Raw genomic sequence first — 18,079 nt, 5'->3', positions numbered from 1 at the left:
GTCCTTTAAACAGATCAACAACTGTCTGTAATGATCACCTACCATCCAGTTGTAACTGACTGTCACTAAAGTCCTTTAAACAGATCAACAACTGTCTGTAATGATCACCTACCATCCAGTTGTAACTGACTGTCACTAAAGTCCTTTAAACAGATCAACAACTGTCTGTAATGATCACCTACCATCCAGTTGTAACTGACTGTCACTAAAGTCCTTTAAACAGATCAACAACTGTCTGTAATGATCACCTACCATCCAGGTGTAACTGACTGTCACTAAAGTCCTTTAAACATATCAACAACTGTCTGTAATGATCTCCTACCATCCAGGTGTTACGGTAACCTGTCCTGACTGTCACTAAAGTCCTTTAAACAGATCAACAACTGTCTGTAATGATCACCTACCATCCAGGTGTTATGGTAATCTGTCCTGACTGTCACTAAAGTCCTTTAAACAGATCAACAACTGTCTGTAATGATCACCTACCATCCAGTTGTAACTGACTGTCACTAAAGTCCTTTAAACAGATCAACAACTGTCTGTAATGATCACCTACCATCCAGGTGTAACTGACTGTCACTAAAGTCCTTTAAACAGATCAACAACTGTCTGTAATGATCACCTACCATCCAGGTGTTACGGTAACCTGTCCTGACTGTCACTAAAGTCCTTTAAACAGATCAACAACTGTCTGTAATGATCACCTACCATCCAGGTGTTATGGTAATCTGTCCTGACTGTCACTAAAGTCCTTTAAACAGATCAACAACTGTCTGTAATGATCACCTACCATCCAGGTGTTACGGTAACCTGTCCTGACTGTCACTAAAGTCCTTTAAACAGATCAACAACTGTCTGTAATGATCACCTACCATCCAGGTGTTACGGTAACCTGTCCTGACTGTCACTAAAGTCCTTTAAACAGATCAACAACTGTCTGTAATGATCACCTACCATCCAGGTGTAACTGACTGTCACTAAAGTCCTTTAAACAGATCAACAACTGTCTGTAATGATCACCTACCATCCAGGTGTTACGGTAACCTGTCCTGACTGTCACTAAAGTCCTTTAAACAGATCAACAACTGTCTGTAATGATCACCTACCATCTAGGTGTTACGGTAACCTGTCCTGACTGTCACTAAAGTCCTTTAAACAGATCAACAACTGTCTGTAATGATCACCTACCATCCAGGTGTTACGGTAACCTGTCCTGACTGTCACTAAAGTCCTTTAAACAGATCAACAACTGTCTGTAATGATCACCTACCATCCAGTTGTTATGGTAACCTGTCCTGACTGTCACTAAAGTCCTTTAAACAGATCAACAGCTGTCTGTAATGATCACCTACCATCCAGGTGTTACGGTAATCTGTCCTGACTGTCACTAAAGTCCTTTAAACAGATCAACAACTGTCTGTAATGATCACCTACCATCCAGGTGTTACGGTAACCTGTCCTGACTGTCACTAAAGTCCTTTAAACAGATCAACAACTGTCTGTAATGATCACCTACCATCCAGGTGTTACGGTAACCTGTCCTGACTGTCACTAAAGTCCTTTAAACAGATCAACAACTGTAATGATCACCTACCATCCAGTTGTTATGGTAACCTGCCCTGACTGTCACCAAAGTCCTTTAAACAGATCAACAACTGTCTGTAATGATCACCTACCATCCAGGTGTAACTGACTGTCACTAAAGTCCTTTAAACAGATCAACAACTGTCTGTAATGATCACCTACCATCCAGGTGTTACGGTAACCTGTCCTGACTGTCACTAAAGTCCTTTAAACAGATCAACAACTGTCTGTAATGATCACCTACCATCCAGGTGTTACGGTAACCTGTCCTGACTGTCACTAAAGTCCTTTAAACAGATCAACAACTGTCTGTAATGATCACCTACCATCCAGGTGTAACTGACTGTCACTAAAGTCCTTTAAACAGATCAACAACTGTCTGTAATGATCACCTACCATCCAGGTGTTACGGTAACCTGTCCTGACTGTCACTAAAGTCCTTTAAACAGATCAACAACTGTCTTTAATGATCACCTACCATCCAGTTGTTATGGTAACCTGTCCTGACTGTCACTAAAGTCCTTTAAACAGATCAACAGCTGTCTGTAATGATCACCTACCATCCAGGTGTTACGGTAACCTGTCCTGACTGTCACTAAAGTCCTTTAAACAGATCAACAACTGTCTGTAATGATCACCTACCATCCAGGAGTAACTGACTGTCACTAAAGGCCTTTAAACAGATCAACAACTGTCTGTAATGATCACCTACCATCCAGGTGTAACTGACTGTCACTAAAGGCCTTTAAACAGATCAACAACTGTCTGTAATGATCACCTACCATCCAGGAGTAACTGACTGTCACTAAAGGCCTTTAAACAGATCAACAGCTGTCTGTAATGATCACCTACCATCCAGGTGTTACGGTAACCTGTCCTGACTGTCACTAAAGTCCTTTAAACAGATCAACAACTGTCTGTAATGATCACCTACCATCCAGGAGTAACTGACTGTCACTAAAGTCCTTTAAACAGATCAACAGCTGTCTGTAATGATCACCTACCATCCAGGTGTTACGGTAACCTGTCCTGACTGTCACTAAAGTCCTTTAAACAGATCAACAACTGTCTGTAATGATCACCTACCATCCAGGAGTAACTGACTGTCACTAAAGTCCTTTAAACAGATCAACAACTGTCAGAAAACTAAATTCTGTGCTGATCAAGACACTGACTTGGCCACAGGCAGATTAATATGCTTTGTGTGCAGCCAGCACTTGCCAAGCTTGGCATCAGATCTAGGGACTAGTTATCGAAATGTAATTACCATTTCATATTATTTTAAATGTTCATATTATTCAACTGTTCATATCATACATTGTGACTCATTTAAAAACAAAACAATGTTTTAACCTTTATTTAACCAGGTAGGGCTCATTTGAGATTAAAATCTCTTTTTCAAGAGCGCCCTGGCCAAGATAGGTGGCACCAAGTCATTACAAAAAAAATGACAGACAGACAACATGAAAAACTGCAAGTAATCTAGTAAAAACCATTGAATTCACAAGAGTATAAAACAGCTAATTAAAAACACCAGTATCTCTACCTGCTCATGTTCATCTGGTCATTGATCACTCCGGTGTTAATCTGATCAATTGTAATGATTCTCTCCTATGGCCTATTTATTGCCTTACCTCCTCGTGCCTTTTGCACACAATGTATATAGATGATCTTTTTTCTACTATGTTATCTGACTTGTTAATTGTTTATTGTTTACTCCATGTGTAACTCTGTGTTGTCTGTTCACACTGCTATGCTTTATCTTGGCCAGGTCGCAGTTGTAAATGAGAACTTGTTCTCAACTAGCCTACCTGGTTAATTAAAGGTGTTCTCAGCTAGCCTACTGTAATGAACTTCGTCTGCTGTTTGAAGAGAGTCAGACCGAAATGCAGCGTGTAGGTTACTCATGACTTTTAATGAAGAAAATGCTGTACATGAAATAACTGAGAATACAAAACAACAAACGAGTGAAACTAATTACAGCCTATCTGGTGACTAACACAAAGACAGGTACAATCGCCCACGAAATACAACGCGCACTCAGGCTGCCTAAATACGGTTCCCAATCCGAGACAACGAGAATCAGCTGACTCCAATTAGGAATCGCCTCAGGCAGCCAAGCCTAACTAGACACACCCCTACTAATACACACTCCTAATTAATACAAACCCCAATACGAAATACAACATATAAACCCATGTCACACCCTGGCCTACCCAAACATATAACAAAAACACAAGATACAATGACCAAGGCGTGACAGAACCCCCCCCTAAGGTGCGGACTCCGGGACGCACCTCAAGAGCATAGGGAGGGTCCGGGTGGGCGTTCTGGCTCGGGACGTGGACCCCACTCCATCAATGTCCTAGTTCCTCCCCTTTGCGTCCTAGGATAATCCACCTTCTCCGCCGACCATAGCCTAATAGTCCTCACCCTGATCCCCACATAACTGAGGGGCAGCTCGGGACAGAGGGGCAGCTCGGGACAGAGGGGCAGCTCGGGACAGAGGGGCAGCTCGGGACAGAGGGGCAGCTCGGGACAGAGGGGCAGCTCGGGACAGAGGGGCAGCTCGGGACAGAGGGGCAGCTCGGGACAGAGGGGCAGCTCGGGACAGAGGGGCAGCTCGGGACAGAGGGGCAGCTCGGGACAGAGGGGCAGCTCGGGACAGAGGGGCAACTCGGGACAGAGGGGCAACTCGGTACTGAGGGGCAGCCCGGTACTGAGGGGCAGCCCGGTACTGAGGGGCAGCCCGGTACTGAGGGGCAGCCCGGTACTGAGGGGCAGCCCGGTACTGAGGGGCAGCCCGGTACTGAGGGGCAGCCCGGTACTGAGGGGCAGCCCGGTACAGAGAGGCAGCCCGGTACAGAGAGGCAGCCCGGTACAGAGAGGGAGCCCGGTACAGAGAGGGAGCCCGGTACAGAGAGGGAGCCCGGTACAGAGAGGGAGCCCGGTACAGAGAGGGAGCCCGGTACTGAGAGGAAGCCCGGTACTGAGAGGAAGCTCAGTACTGAGAGGAAGCTCAGGCAGGTAGTAGGCTCCGGTAAATCCTGGCTGGCTGGTGGACCTGGATGATTAAGGTTGTCTGGCCGATCTAGAAGATCTTGGTAGACTGGCACTTCTGGCGGATCCTGGCAGACTGGCACTTCTGGCGGATCCTGGCAGACTGGTGACGCTGGGCCGACTGGCGGCGCTGGGCAGACAGGAGACTCCGGCAGCGCAGGAGAGGAGAAAGGCTCTGGCTGCGCTAAACAGGCGGGAGACTCCGATAGCGCAGGAGAAGAGAACAGCTCTGGTTGCGCTAAACAAGCGGGAGATTCCGGCAGCGCAGGAGGGGAGAAAAGCACTGGCTGCGCTGAACAGGCGAGGCGCACTGGAGGCCTGGTGCGTGGTGCTGGAACTGGTGGTACTGGCGCGAGGACACGCACAGGAAGCCTGGTGCGGGGGAGCTGCTACCGGAGGACTGGTGTGTATAGGTGGCTCTGGATAGACCGGACCGTGCAGGCGCACTGGAGCTCTTGAGCACCGAGCCTGCCCAAGCTTACCTGGCTCGATGCCCACTCTAGCCCGGCCAATAGGAAGGGCTGGTATGAGTCGCAGCTGGCTCTGCACCCGCACTGGAAACACCGTGCGCTCCATAGCATAACACGGTGCCTGCCCGGTCTCTCTAGCCCAACGCTGAGCACAGGGAGTATGCGCAGGTTTCCTACCTGGCATAACTATTCTCCCTTTTAGCCCCCCCAATAATTTTTTTGGGGTGACTTTCCGGTTTCCAACCGCGTCGCAGTGCTGCCTCCTCATACTCACGCCTCTCCGCTTTAGCTACTTCTATTTCCTCCTTGGGACGGCGATATTCTCCCGGCTGCGCCCAGGGTCCTTTTCCGTCTAATATCATCTCCCAAGACCAGAAGTCCTCATATTGCTGCTCCACACAATTAACAGGGAGAGTAGGCTCAGGTCTGACTCCTGACTCTGCCACTCTCTCTCTGCGCTTTCCCCCGTTACCTACGGTTTTCGCTCTGTATAGCCGTGCTTTCCTTTTCGATTCCATCTGTGTATAGCCCTCTTCGCATTGCTGTAGGGAATCCCAGGCGGGCTCTTGCACTCGCTCTGGGTCGGCCGCCCACCTGTCGATTTCTTCCCACGTCGTATAATCCCTGCTTCTGCCGGCCATATCGTCCTCCTTTAGCTCCTGCCAGTTCACACGCTGCTCGGTCTGTGAATCGTGGTGGGCGATTCTGTAATGAACTTCGTCTGTTGTTTGAAGTGAGTCAGACCGAAATGCAGCGTGTAGGTTACTCATGACTTTTAATGAAGAAAATGCTGTACATGAAATAACTGAGAATACAAAACAACAAACGAGTGAAACTACTTACAGCCTATCTGGTGACTAACACAAAGACAGGTACAATCGCCCACGAAATACAACGCGCACTCAGGCTGCCTAAATACGGTTCCCAATCCGAGACAACGAGAATCAGCTGACTCCAATTAGGAATCGGTGTTCTCAACTAGCCTACCTGGTTAGATAAAGGTGTTCTCAACTAGCCTACCTGGTTAAATAAAGGTGTTCTCAACTAGCCTACCTGGTTAGATAAAGGTGTTCTCAACTAGCCTACCTGGTTAAATAAAGGTATTCTCAACTAGCCTACCTGGTTAAATAAAGGTGTTCTCAACTAGCCTACCTGGTTAAATAAAGGTGTTCTCAACTAGCCTACCTGATTAAATAAAGGTATTCTCAACTAGCCTACCTGGTTAAATAAAGGTGTTCTCAACTAGCCTACCTGGTTAAATAAAGGTATTCTCAACTAGCCTACCTGGTTAAATAAAGGTATTCTCAACTAGCCTACCTGGTTAAATAAAGGTGTTCTCAACTAGCCTACCTGGTTAAATAAAGGTATTCTCAACTAGCCTACCTGGTTAGATAAAGGTGTTCTCAACTAGCCTACCTGGTTAAATAAAGGTGTTCTCAACTAGCCTACCTGGTTAAATAAAGGTGTTCTCAACTAGCCTACCTGGTTAAATAAAGGTATTCTCAACTAGCCTACCTGGTTAAATAAAGGTGTTCTCAACTAGCCTACCTGGTTAAATATAGGTGTTCTCAACTAGCCTACCTGGTTAAATATAGGTGTTCTCAACTAGCCTACCTGGTTAAATAAAGGTGTTCTCAACTAGCCTACCTGGTTAAATAAAGGTGTTCTCAACTAGCCTACCCTTGCCTGAGACCTGGATATTTGTGTTCGCTCCCTGGTCTAATGCATAGGCTTTAGCTCAGCGGGCTAACAGGAGACCTGTGTTGGAACCCAGTCGGTCACACTGAAACCACTGTTCTCTTGGTACATAAAGTAAAACCATAGACGTGATCCCTTGCCTCTCTGTCTCCAGGGCACGTTCCCCTACGGTATCGACATCGTAGTAGCAGCGGACTACTTTGCTGTTGGGAACCTGAACAACTGTTACCTGTCCATCAGGTGAGTTAAAGATACTCTACAGAGGTTTGACCTCTAGGGGAGCTCTTGAGCCTAAATGGACCTCATTAATAACTAGACACAGTATATTAACCAGGATGAATTAACTGACGCTTGAAAAAAATTCACTACTGGGAAATGTGGGTACAATTTCATAATTGTCGATAGACAATTTGTTAGTTTGAAATATTGGCATCTTTTTGTTGTCTGTAAAATGTATTATGCGAGAAATAGTGGTGGAGACGCTTTTATGAGCAAATATACAGTACTTATTCAAAGGTTTGGACATACCCACTCATTCCAGGGTGTGCCAAGTGTGTGCAAAGCTGTCATTAAGGCAAAGGGTGGCTACTTTGTTAAATAAATAAAAATATATTGTATATGAGATTCTTCACTTATTTTGGTTACTCATTGGTTCCATATTTTATTTAATAGTTTTTATGTCTTCTCTATTAATCTGTGTAGCTCAGTTGGTAGAGCATGGCGCTTGTAACGCCAGGGTAGTGGGTTCGATCCCCGGGACCACCCATACGTAGAATGTATGCACACATGACTGTAAGTCGCTTTGGATAAAAGCGTCTGCTAAATGGCATATAATATTATTATTATTATTATTATTACAATATGGAATATATTACGTGGATCTGAGACCACCATCCACACAGCCCAAACGCGCACCTCCCCACAATTCCCAACCAATCCCTCTGCGTTACACGTCCTCTATTCAATTTGAATGTGTTGACAGTTGGAGAAATTGCTTGAGCTGCACGGCAGAATTCGAAAAATGTCAACGGTCCAATATTGTAGAACACTGCTGTGGTTACGTGTACACATTTAGGCCATTTCCCTGTCTACCTGGTGGTGGGAGTCTACCTGGTGGTAGGAGTCTACCTGGTGGTGGTGGGAGTCTACCTGGTGGTGGTGGGAGTCTACCTGGTGGTGGTGGGAGTCTACCTGGTGGTGGTGGGAGTCTACCTGGTGGTGGTGGGAGTCTACCTGGTGGTGGTAGGAGTCTACCTGGTGGTGGTGGGAGTCTACCTGGTGGTGGTGGGAGTCTACCTGGTGGTGGGAGGAGTCTACCTGGTGGTGGGAGGAGTCTACCTGGTGGTGGGAGGAGTCTGCCTGGTGGTGGGAGGAGTCTGCCTGGTGGTGGGAGGAGTCTACCTGGTGGTGGTAGGAGTCTACCTGGTGGTGGTAGGAGTCTACCTGGTGGTGGTAGGAGTCTACCTGGTGGTGGTAGGAGTCTACCTGGTGGTGGTGGGAGTCTACCTGGTGGTGGTGGGAGTCTACCTGGTGGTGGTGGGAGTCTACCTGGTGGTGGTGGGAGTCTACCTGGTGGTGGTGGGAGTCTACCTGGTGGTGGTGGGAGTCTACCTGGTGGTGGTGGGAGTCTACCTGGTGGTGGTGGGAGTCTACCTGGTGGTGGTGGGAGTCTACCTGGTGGTGGTGGGAGTCTACCTGGTGGTGGTGGGAGTCTACCTGGTGGTGGTAGGAGTCTACCTGGTGGTGGTAGGAGTCTACCTGGTGGTGGTAGGAGGAGTCTACCTGGTGGTGGTAGGAGGAGTCTACCTGGTGGTGGTAGGAGGAGTCTACCTGGTGGTGGTAGGAGGAGTCTACCTGGTGGTGGTAGGAGGAGTCTACCTGGTGGTGGTAGGAGGAGTCTACCTGGTGGTGGTAGGAGGAGTCTACCTGGTGGTGGTAGGAGGAGTCTACCTGGTGGTGGTAGGAGGAGTCTACCTGGTGGTGGTAGGAGGAGTCTACCTGGTGGTGGTAGGAGGAGTCTACCTGGTGGTGGTAGGAGTAGTCTACCTGGTGGTGGTAGGAGTAGTCTACCTGGTGGTGGTAGGAGTAGTCTACCTGGTGGTGGTAGGAGTAGGCTACCTGGTGGTGGTGGGAGTAGGCTACCTGGTGGTGGTGGGAGTAGGCTACCTGGTGGTGGTAGGAGTAGGCTACCTGGTGGTGGTAGGAGTAGTCTACCTGGTGGTAGGAGGCTACCTGGTGGTGGTAGCAGTATATGTTATACTACCCGGTGGTGGCAGTATATGTTATACTACCCGGTGGTAGCAGTATATGTTATACTACCCGGTGGTGGCAGTATATGTTCTACTACCCGGTGGTGGCAGTATATGTTATACTACCCGGTGGTAGCAGTATATGTTATACTACCCGGTGGTGGCAGTATATGTTATACTACCCGGTGGTGGCAGTATATGTTATACTACCCGGTGGTAGCAGTATATGTTATACTACCCGGTGGTGGCAGTATATGTTATACTACCCGGTGGTGGCAGTATATGTTATACTACCCGGTGGTGGCAGTATATGTTATACTACCCGGTGGTGGCAGTATATGTTATACTACCCGGTGGTGGCAGTATATGTTATACTACCCGGTGGTGGCAGTATATGTTATACTACCCGGTGGTGGCAGTATATGTTATACTACCCGGTGGTGGCAGTATATGTTATACTACCCGGTGGTGGCAGTATATGTTATACTACCCGGTGGTGGCAGTATATGTTATACTACCCGGTGGTGGCAGTATATGTTATACTACCCGGTGGTGGCAGTATATGTTATACTACCCGGTGGTGGCAGTATATGTTATACTACCCGGTGGTGGCAGTATATGTTATACTACCCGGTGGTGGCAGTATATGTAATACTACCCGGTGGTGGCAGTATATGTTATACTACCCGGTGGTGGCAGTATATGTTATACTACCCGGTGGTGGCAGTATATGTTATACTACCCGGTGGTGGCAGTATATGTTATACTACCCGGTGGTGGCAGTATATGTTATACTACCCGGTGGTGGCAGTATATGTTATACTACCCGGTGGTGGCAGTATATGTTATACTACCCGGTGGTGGCAGTATATGTTATACTACCCGGTGGTGGCAGTATATGTTATACTACCCGGTGGTGGCAGTATATGTTATACTACCCGGTGGTGGCAGTATATGTTATACTACCCGGTGGTGGCAGTATATGTTATACTACCCGGTGGTGGCAGTATATGTTATACTACCCGGTGGTGGCAGTATATGTTATACTACCGGTGGTGGCAGTATATGTTATACTACCCGGTGGTGGCAGTATATGTTATACTACCCGGTGGTGGCAGTATATGTTATACTACCCGGTGGTGGCAGTATATGTTATACTACCCGGTGGTGGCAGTATATGTTATACTACCCGGTGGTGGCAGTATATGTTATACTACCCGGTGGTGGCAGTATATGTTATACTACCCGGTGGTGGCAGTATATGTTATACTACCCGGTGGTGGCAGTATAAGTTATACTACCCGGTGGTGGCAGTATATGTTATACTACCCGGTGGTGGCAGTATATGTTATACTACCCGGTGGTGGCAGTATATGTTATACTACCCGGTGGTGGCAGTATATGTTATACTACCCGGTGGTGGCAGTATATGTTATACTACCCGGTGGTAGCAGTATATGTTATACTACCCGGTGGTGGCAGTATATGTTATACTACCCGGTGGTGGCAGTATATGTTATACTACCCGGTGGTGGCAGTATATGTTATACTACCCGGTGGTGGCAGTATATGTTATACTACCCGGTGGTGGCAGTATATGTTATACTACCCGGTGGTGGCAGTATATGTTATACTACCCGGTGGTGGCAGTATATGTTATACTACCCGGTGGTGGCAGTATATGTTATACTACCCGGTGGTGGCAGTATATGTTATACTACCCGGTGGTGGCAGTATATGTTATACTACCCGGTGGTGGCAGTATATGTTATACTACCCGGTGGTGGCAGTATATGTTATACTACCCGGTGGTGGCAGTATATGTTATACTACCCGGTGGTGGCAGTATATGTTATACTACCCGGTGGTGGCAGTATATGTTATACTACCCGGTGGTGGCAGTATATGTTATACTACCCGGTGGTGGCAGTATATGTTATACTACCCGGTGGTGGCAGTATATGTTATACTACCCAGAACCACAGAACAGAAGCTGTACTATCTGGTCTTAGTCAAATGGAGCCTGCCACTTATATTGTAGAAGTATTGTTTTGTAAAGGAGTGTGCATAGGACATGTCCTTTATGTTGAACCAGGGACGTTTTCTCCTCTTCTCAATGCATCGCTGACATCTCAGGTATCTGAGCTCTCAAAGCCCTGCCTCTCTGTATAATGTGACTGTCCCCATTGGTGCCCTGAGGCTGTGTCACTGAGCTGTCAAAGCCCTGCCTCTCTGTAGAATGTGACTGTCCCCATTGGTGCCCTGAGGCTGTGTCACTGAGCTGTCAAAGCCCTGCCTCTCTGTAGAATGTGACTGTCCCCATTGGTGCCCTGAGGCTGTGTCACTGAGCTGTCAAAGCCCTGCCTCTCTGTAGAATGTGACTGTCCCCATTGGTGCCCTGAGGCTGTGTCACTGAGCTGTCAAAGCCCTGCCTCTCTGTATAATGGACTGTCCCCATTGGTGCCCTATTCTCTACCAACCCTTGTTTAACGTAGTGCACTAGAATGTCATTTCAGACTCAGCCCTGCCTCTCTGTAGAATGTGACTGTCCCCATTGGTGCCCTGAGGCTGTGTCACTGAGCTGTCAAAGCCCTGCCTCTCTGTAGAATGTGACTGTCCCCATCCTAATCCTATGAGTGACGTCTCTACCGCCACCTAGACTGTCAGAGGAAACATTCCTCCCACATCACAGAGTAAAACCTGTTAAAGAATGTAGCCTCGGGGGGAGATTCACTACACTTCTGACTGCAGAAGCAGATTACTGTTGAGGCCCAAGATGTTGTTGAGGAAGTAAACAATCTGACAATGTGTTCTGTAGGCCGACGCTGAATGTTGTTGAGGAAGTAAACAATATGTTCTGTAGGCCGACGCTGAATGTTGTTGAGGAAGTAAACAATATGTTCTGTAGGCTGACGCTGAATGTTGTTGAGGAAGTAAACAATCTGACAATATGTTCTGTAGGCCGACGCTGAATGTTGTTGAGGAAGTAAACAATATGTTCTGTAGGCCGACGCTGAATGTTGTTGAGGAAGTAAACAATATGTTCTGTAGGCTGACGCTGAATGTTGTTGAGGAAGTAAACAATATGTTCTGTAGGCCGAGGAAGTATCTGGGTCCGGTACTGTAGTTAGCTGGGTCCGGTACTGTAGTTAGCTGGGTCCGGTACTGTAGTTAGCTGGGTCCTGTACTGTAGTTAGCTGGGTCCGGTACTGTAGTTAGTTAGTTAGCTGGGTCCGGTACTGTAGTTAGTTAGTTAGCTGTGTCCGGTACTGTAGTTAGTTAGTTAGCTCTAATAGTAGTTGTTATAACATTACCTGTAGTAGTAGTAGTTATAACATTACCTGTAGTAGTAGTAGTAGTAGTAGTAGTAGTAGTAGTAGTAGTAGTAGTTATAACATTACCTGTAGTAGTAGTAGTTATAACATTACCTGTAATAGTAATAGTTATAACATTTACATTTAAGTCATATACCTGTAGTAGTTATAACATTACCTGTAGTAGTAGTAGTAGTTGTTATAACATTACCTGTAGTAGTAGTTGTTATAACATTACCTGTAGCAATATTAGTTATAACATTACCTGTAGCAATATTAGTTATAACATTACCTGTAGCAATATTAGTTATAACATTACCTGTAGCAATATTAGTTATAACAATACCTGTAGCAATATTAGTTATAACAATACCTGTAGTAGTAGTAGTTGTTATAACATTACCTGTAGTAGTAGTAGTTGTTAACATTACCTGTAGTAGTAGTAGTTATAACATTACCTGTAGTAGTAGTTGTTATAACATTACCTGTAGTAGTAGTAGTAGTTATAACATTACCTGTAGTAGTAGTTATAACATTACCTGTAGTAGTAGTAGTAGTAGTTATAACATTACCAGTAGTAGTAGTTATAACATTACCTGTAGTAGTAGTTATAACATTACCTGTAGTAGTAGTAGTAGTTATAACATTACCTGTAGTAGTAGTAGTAGTAGTTGTAACATTACCTGTAGTAGTAGTAGTAGTAGTAGTAGTAGTAGTTGTAACATTACCTGTAGTAGTAGTAGTAGTAGTAGTTGTAACAATACCTGTAGTAGTAGTAGTAGTTGTAACATTACCTGTAGTAGTAGTAGTAGTTATAACATTACCTGTAATAGTAGTAGTTGTTATAACATTACTTGTAGTTGTAGTAGTTGTTATAACATTACCTGTAGTAGTAGTAGTAGTTGTTATAACATTACCTGTAGTAGTAGTAGTTGTTATAACATTACTTGTAGTAGTAGTAGTAGTTATAACATTACCTGGAGTAGTAGTAGTTATAACATTACCTGGAGTAGTAGTAGTTATAACATTACCTGGAGTAGTAGTAGTAGTTATAACATTACCTGGAGTAGTAGTAGTAGTTATAACATTACCTGGAGTAGTAGTAGTAGTTATAACATTACCTGTAATAGTAGTAGTTATAACATTACCTGTAATAGTAGTAGTTATAACATTACCTGTAGTAGTTGTTATAACATTACCTGGAGTAGTAGTAGTAGTAGTAGTTATAACATTACCTGTGGTAGTAGTAGTTATAACATTACATGTGGTAGTTGTTATAACATTACCTGGAGTAGTAGTAGTAGTAGTTATAACATTACCTGGAGTAGTAGTAGTAGTAGTTATAACATTACCTGGAGTAGTAGTAGTTATAACATTACCTGTAATAGTAGTAGTTATAACATTACCTGTGGTAGTAGTAGTTATAACATTACCTGTAATAGTAGTAGTTATAACATTACCTGTAATAGTAGTAGTAGTAGTTATAACATTACCTGTGATAGTAGTAGTAGTTATAACATTACCTGTGATAGTAGTAGTAGTTATAACATTACCTGTGATAGTAGTAGTTGTTATAACATTACCTGGAGTAGTAGTAGTAGTTATAACATTACCTGTAGTAGTAGTAGTAGTTATAACATTACCTGTAATAGTAGTAGTTATAACATTACCTGTGGTAGTAGTAGTTATAACATTACCTGTGGTAGTAGTAGTTGTTATAACATTACCTGGAGTAGTAGTAGTTATAACATTACCTGTAATAGTAGTAGTTATAACATTACCTGTATTAGTAAAATAGTAATAACCTCTTGCCCTGTTCTCTTCAGTGTTTACATCGCCAGTTTCCCAGAATACACCAGGCCCATGATCGACCACTTGGTAGCCATGAAGATCAACCACTGGGACGGGTAAGGGCCTTTCCTGTCCTCATCCATGTCCTTTTTTCAATGGAATAGTCCCAGAAGCTAAACCAATGGAATAGTCCCAGAAGCTAAACCAATGGAATAGTCCCAGAAGCTAAACCAATGGAATAGTCCCAGAAGCTAAACCAATGGAATAGTCCCAGAAGCTAAACCAATGGAATAGTCCCAGAAGCTAAACCAATGGAATAGTCCCAGAAGCTAAACCAATGGAATAGTCCCAGAAGCTAAACCAATGGAATAGCCCCAGAAGCTAAACCAATGGAATAGTCCCAGAAGCTAAACCAATGGAATAGTCCCAGAAGCTAAACCAATGGAATAGCCCCAGAAGCTAAACCAATGAAATAGTCCCAGAAGCTAAACCAATGGAATAGCCCCAGAAGCTAAACCAATGGAATAGCCCCAGAAGCTAAACCAATGGAATAGGCCCAGAAGCTAAACCAATGAAATAGTCCCAGAAGCTAAATCAAGCACACCTCAAGTTAGTATTTGTCTTCTGTGTTTGTCCCAAGTGGTATGTCCGTATGCCAGCCTGTTGCCATTAAAGCGTTGGTACTGTGTGTAGCCTATTAGAGTTGGTACTGTGTCCCAATAGTCCCAGTAGCCTATTAGAGTTGGTACTGTGTGTAGCCTATTAGAGTTGGTACTGTGTGTAGCCTATTAGAGTTGGTACTGTGTGTAGCCTATTAGAGTTGGTACTGTGTGTAGCCTATTAGAGTTGGTACTGTGTGTAGCCTATTAGAGTTGGTACTGTGTGTAGCCTATTAGAGTTGGTACTGTGTGTAGCCTATTAGAGTTGGTACTGTGTGTAGCCTATTAGAGTTGGTACTGTGTGTAGCCTATTAGAGTTGGTACTGTGTGTAGCCTATTAGAGTTGGTACTGTGTGTAGCCTATTAGAGTTGGTACTGTGTGTAGCCTATTAGAGTTGGTACTGTGTGTAGCCTATTAGAGTTGGTACTGTGTGTAGCCTATTAGAGTTGGTACTGTGTGTAGCCTATTAGAGTTGGTACTGTGTGTAGCCTATTAGAGTTGGTACTGTGTGTAGCCTATTAGAGTTGGTACTGTGTGTAGCCTATTAGAGTTGGTACTGTGTGTAGCTGTGGAATGGATCTGGTTCCCTACCTGCTCTATTAGAGTTGGTACTGTGTGTAGCCTATTAGAGTTGGTACTGTGTGTAGCCTATTAGAGTTGGTACTGTGTAGCCTATTAGAGTTGGTACTGTGTGTAGCCTATTAGAGTTGGTACTGTGTGTAGCCTATTAGAGTTGGTACTGTGTGTAGCCTATTAGAGTTGGTACTGTGTGTAGCCTATTAGAGTAAAAGCCATTGTATGTAATGGAGAAAGTGGAATTGTCCTCTGCTTGTGTATCTGTTGTTTTGCAGGGTGATTCACAGCTGGCTCTAACACAAAGGCTTTGCACAATCTGACGCCTCAAGCACCTGATTATATGGCCACAACAGGTGAGCTATGTCATTGGTCCTGTTCCCTACCTGCTCGAACACAACACGTTGTCTTACTGTGGAATAGACTGGGTGTGTTCATCTGTAGTCACTGTTCCCTACCTGCTCTAACACAACACGTTGTCTTACTGTGGAATAGACTGGGTGTGTTCATCTGTAGTCACTGTTCACCTACCTGCTCTAACACAACACGTTGTCTTACTGTGGAATAGACTGGGTGTGTTCATCTGTAGTCACTGTTCACCTACCTGCTCTAACACAACACGTTGTCTTACTGTGGAATAGACTGGGTGTGTTCATCTGTAGTCACTGTTCCCTACCTGCTCTAACACAACACGTTGTCTTACTGTGGAATAGACTGGGTGTGTTCATCTGTAGTCACTGTTCACCTACCTGCTCTAACACAACACGTTGTCTTACTGTGGAATAGACTGGGTGTGTTCATCTGTAGTCACTGTTCACTACCTGCTGTAACACAACACGTTGTCTTACTGTGGAATAGACTGGGTGTGTTCATCTGTAGTCACTGTTCACCTACCTGCTCTAACACAACACGTTGTCTTACTGTGGAATAGACTGGGTGTGTTCATCTGTAGTCACTGTTCCCTACCTGCTCTAACACAACACGTTGTCTTACTGTGGAATAGACTGGGTGTGTTCATCTGTAGTCACTGTTCACCTACCTGCTCTAACACAACACATTGTCTTACTGTGGAATAGACTGGGTGTGTTCATCTGTAGTCACTGTTGTTGTGTCTGGGTCTTTTCATCTGTCTTGTTATTATTGAATGATTTATGTGTTTTATAATGAACACACAGAGAGAGGTCAAAGGGCAATAGGCCAGATTTGAAACTATGTCGATGTCATAGACGTGTACCCGGAGGCTGTGTCATTACAGGCAGACCAGCCTGGCCTCAAATCATTCAGGTTATATTCAAATAAATGAACCACACACACACCTGTGCAGACTGTTGATGTTCTGTCAAAGAATGAAAAGACACATACAACAATTGAGTTAAAATGACATTTTATATTTTGATGGTTGTATTTTCAGTTATGCCTCAGCTGCTGCCCATAGCGCTGGGCATTGATCTCCACAGTCGCCACGGCGCCATTCTGGCATCTGCCGAGATCAGCCACGCCCTCTACAAGCTGGCCAATCAGAACAACAGGTACTGCAACCTCACCTCTCAACCAGCCAATCACTTATAGGAAAACCACATGAACGTTGTTCAAAAGACACTGGCACATCTGAGCGATCTGTTTCTGCAGGTGCCTGGTAAAAGTTGAATAACATGAGAATAAAAACATAAAGAAACCCACACACTGCTCTTGATAGTATCACTGCTCTTTAATAAGCTTTAATAATCTTTACGAATCGGTCTCATACGTAGAGCTTATTAAAGAGCAGTGTGTGGGTTTCTCTGTTTGGCACATCGACCCATGATTTCACTTCCTGATTTGACTGAAGCCCTTGGCTCCTATTTACATTACATTTAAGTCATTTAGCAGACGCTCTTATCCAGAGCGACTTACAAATTGGTGCATTCACCTTATGACATCCAGTGGAACAGCCACTTTACAATCGTGCATCTAAATCTTGGCTCCTATAAAGTCATTGACCGTCTCTATCTCTCTCGTAGCCCCGACTGTGTGTGAGATATGTGCTGTCTGGGGGGTGTTGAACATTTCTGCTGTTCACTGTGGACAGTAACATTGTATTATGCTGGATTGTAGACCGGTGACAGAGCTCATCTCTTCAGACTGTGTGGATGGACTCAAGAGCATTCACCAGAGGGTTAGTTCACTTCTCGCTTGTTACTCTCTCTCTTTCTCTCTGTCTCTCACTACCCCCACGTCTGTCTCTCTCTGTCTCTCACTACCCCCACGTCTGTCTCTCTCTGTCTCTCACTACCCCCCAGTCTGTCTCTCACTACCCCCCGTCTGTCTCTCTCTGTCTCTCACTACCCCCCGTCTGTCTCTCTCTGTCTCTCACTACCCCCACGTCTGTCTCTCTCTGTCTCTCACTACCCCCCCATCTGTCTCTCTCTCTCTCTCACTACCCCCCCGTCTGTCTCTCTCTGTCTCTCACTACCCCCCCGTCTGTCTCTCTCTGTCTCTCACTACCCCCCCCCGTCTGTCTCTCTCTCTCTCTCACTACCCCCACGTCTGTCTCTTCTCTCTGTCTCTCACTACCCCCCCCGTCTGTCTCTCTCTGTCTCTCACTACCCCCCGTCTGTCTCTCTCTGTCTCTCACTACCCCCACGTCTGTCTCTCTCTCTCTCACTACCCCCGTCTGTCTCTCTCTGTCTCTCACTACCCC

The 18,079-nt window shown here is 45.2% G+C and overlaps 1 protein-coding gene across 1 annotated transcript in view; it reads left to right on the top strand.

The window, feature by feature from the left end:
- LOC124018253 (tubulin-specific chaperone D-like) overlaps positions 1-18,079 on the top strand; it is a 162,905-nt gene that overhangs the window by 89,699 nt on the left and 55,127 nt on the right. The window contains 5 exon segments of the mRNA XM_046333519.1: positions 6,967-7,052; positions 14,202-14,303; positions 15,703-15,755; positions 16,811-16,928; positions 17,494-17,554. Coding sequence (XP_046189475.1) covers positions 6,967-7,052; positions 14,202-14,303; positions 15,703-15,755; positions 16,811-16,928; positions 17,494-17,554 — 420 coding nt within the window.

This window comes from Oncorhynchus gorbuscha, unplaced genomic scaffold, assembly GCF_021184085.1.
Source record: "Oncorhynchus gorbuscha isolate QuinsamMale2020 ecotype Even-year unplaced genomic scaffold, OgorEven_v1.0 Un_scaffold_454, whole genome shotgun sequence".
NCBI classification, from domain to species: Eukaryota; Metazoa; Chordata; class Actinopteri; order Salmoniformes; family Salmonidae; genus Oncorhynchus; species Oncorhynchus gorbuscha.
Note: the sequence above shows the minus strand (reverse complement) of the source record. Positions and strands in the feature narration are given on the sequence as shown.